Genomic DNA, 855 nt, shown 5'->3' on the forward strand with positions numbered 1-855 from the left:
AGAAAGCGGAAATGTCACTGTGACCTTAACTTTGAATAGTCAGGCTGCCGATGATATAATGGGTGTACTTAAAGATCTTGCTAATATTCTGAATATAACACCGCCTGCTGGTTATCAAATAGTTGAACGTACCACTACTCCTCCTAGTCAGAAATTAGGGTTGTACAGGACAAAAGGGAAGGACGGCAAAGAGGGTAGTACGTAATTTAATAGAATGATTTTATTTTGTAATGTATAATATTTTGTAATGTATAATTTCGAAAAATATTTATGAATAAAAAAAAATTTATACAAGAATATATAAGAAAAAGAAAAAATCTAAATTATGAAAAAAGTAGTTATTGGCAGATTAGAATTTTATATAAATAAAATAACAAATAAAACTTTAATTATATATATAAGATCAAAACAAGATTTTAAAAAATATATTGATTTATCTTTCAGCTCCAATTGATATACAAAGCATTCTAAATGGTGCGGCAAAATTCTGTCGTCATTGTGATGTTGTGATCCTTAACAGTTTAATTCGAAAAAAAGTATCGGATCTACCATTCTTGAGCAAAGAAGAAGCTGAACCGGGCGATGAACTTTGCTTCTGTTCAGCGGCTTGCTATATGCAATTTGCGCTCATGCATCGAACACCTTCTAACACTCAAGATAAGGTCTATACAAGAAATATTCTGAATTATAAAAATAAATGAAAAAATATTTTAATTTGAAAAATTTTATTCTATAATAAATCATATCGTAATTAAATTGCAAATAAATTATAAAAAAAAGAATTATAGCTATTTTACAATTAACTTATAGAAAATTTGTAAGATAATTATATTAAATAATTATATTATAATTATA

General features: G+C 26.5%; 1 protein-coding gene across 1 annotated transcript in view; it reads left to right on the forward strand.

The window, feature by feature from the left end:
- The window catches only part of LOC108688315 (histone-lysine N-methyltransferase 2C-like), a 43,289-nt gene that overhangs the window by 38,016 nt on the left and 4,418 nt on the right, over window positions 1–855 (forward strand). The window contains exons 32-33 of the mRNA XM_018194511.1: window positions 1–197; window positions 445–662. The exon at window positions 1–197 is cut by the window's left edge and continues 15 nt beyond it. Coding sequence (XP_018050000.1) covers window positions 1–197; window positions 445–662 — 415 coding nt within the window. The remainder of the gene's footprint in view (window positions 198–444; window positions 663–855) is intronic.

The sequence above is a fragment of the Atta colombica genome, unplaced genomic scaffold (assembly GCF_001594045.1).
Source record: "Atta colombica isolate Treedump-2 unplaced genomic scaffold, Acol1.0 scaffold228, whole genome shotgun sequence".
Taxonomy (NCBI): Eukaryota; Metazoa; Arthropoda; class Insecta; order Hymenoptera; family Formicidae; genus Atta; species Atta colombica.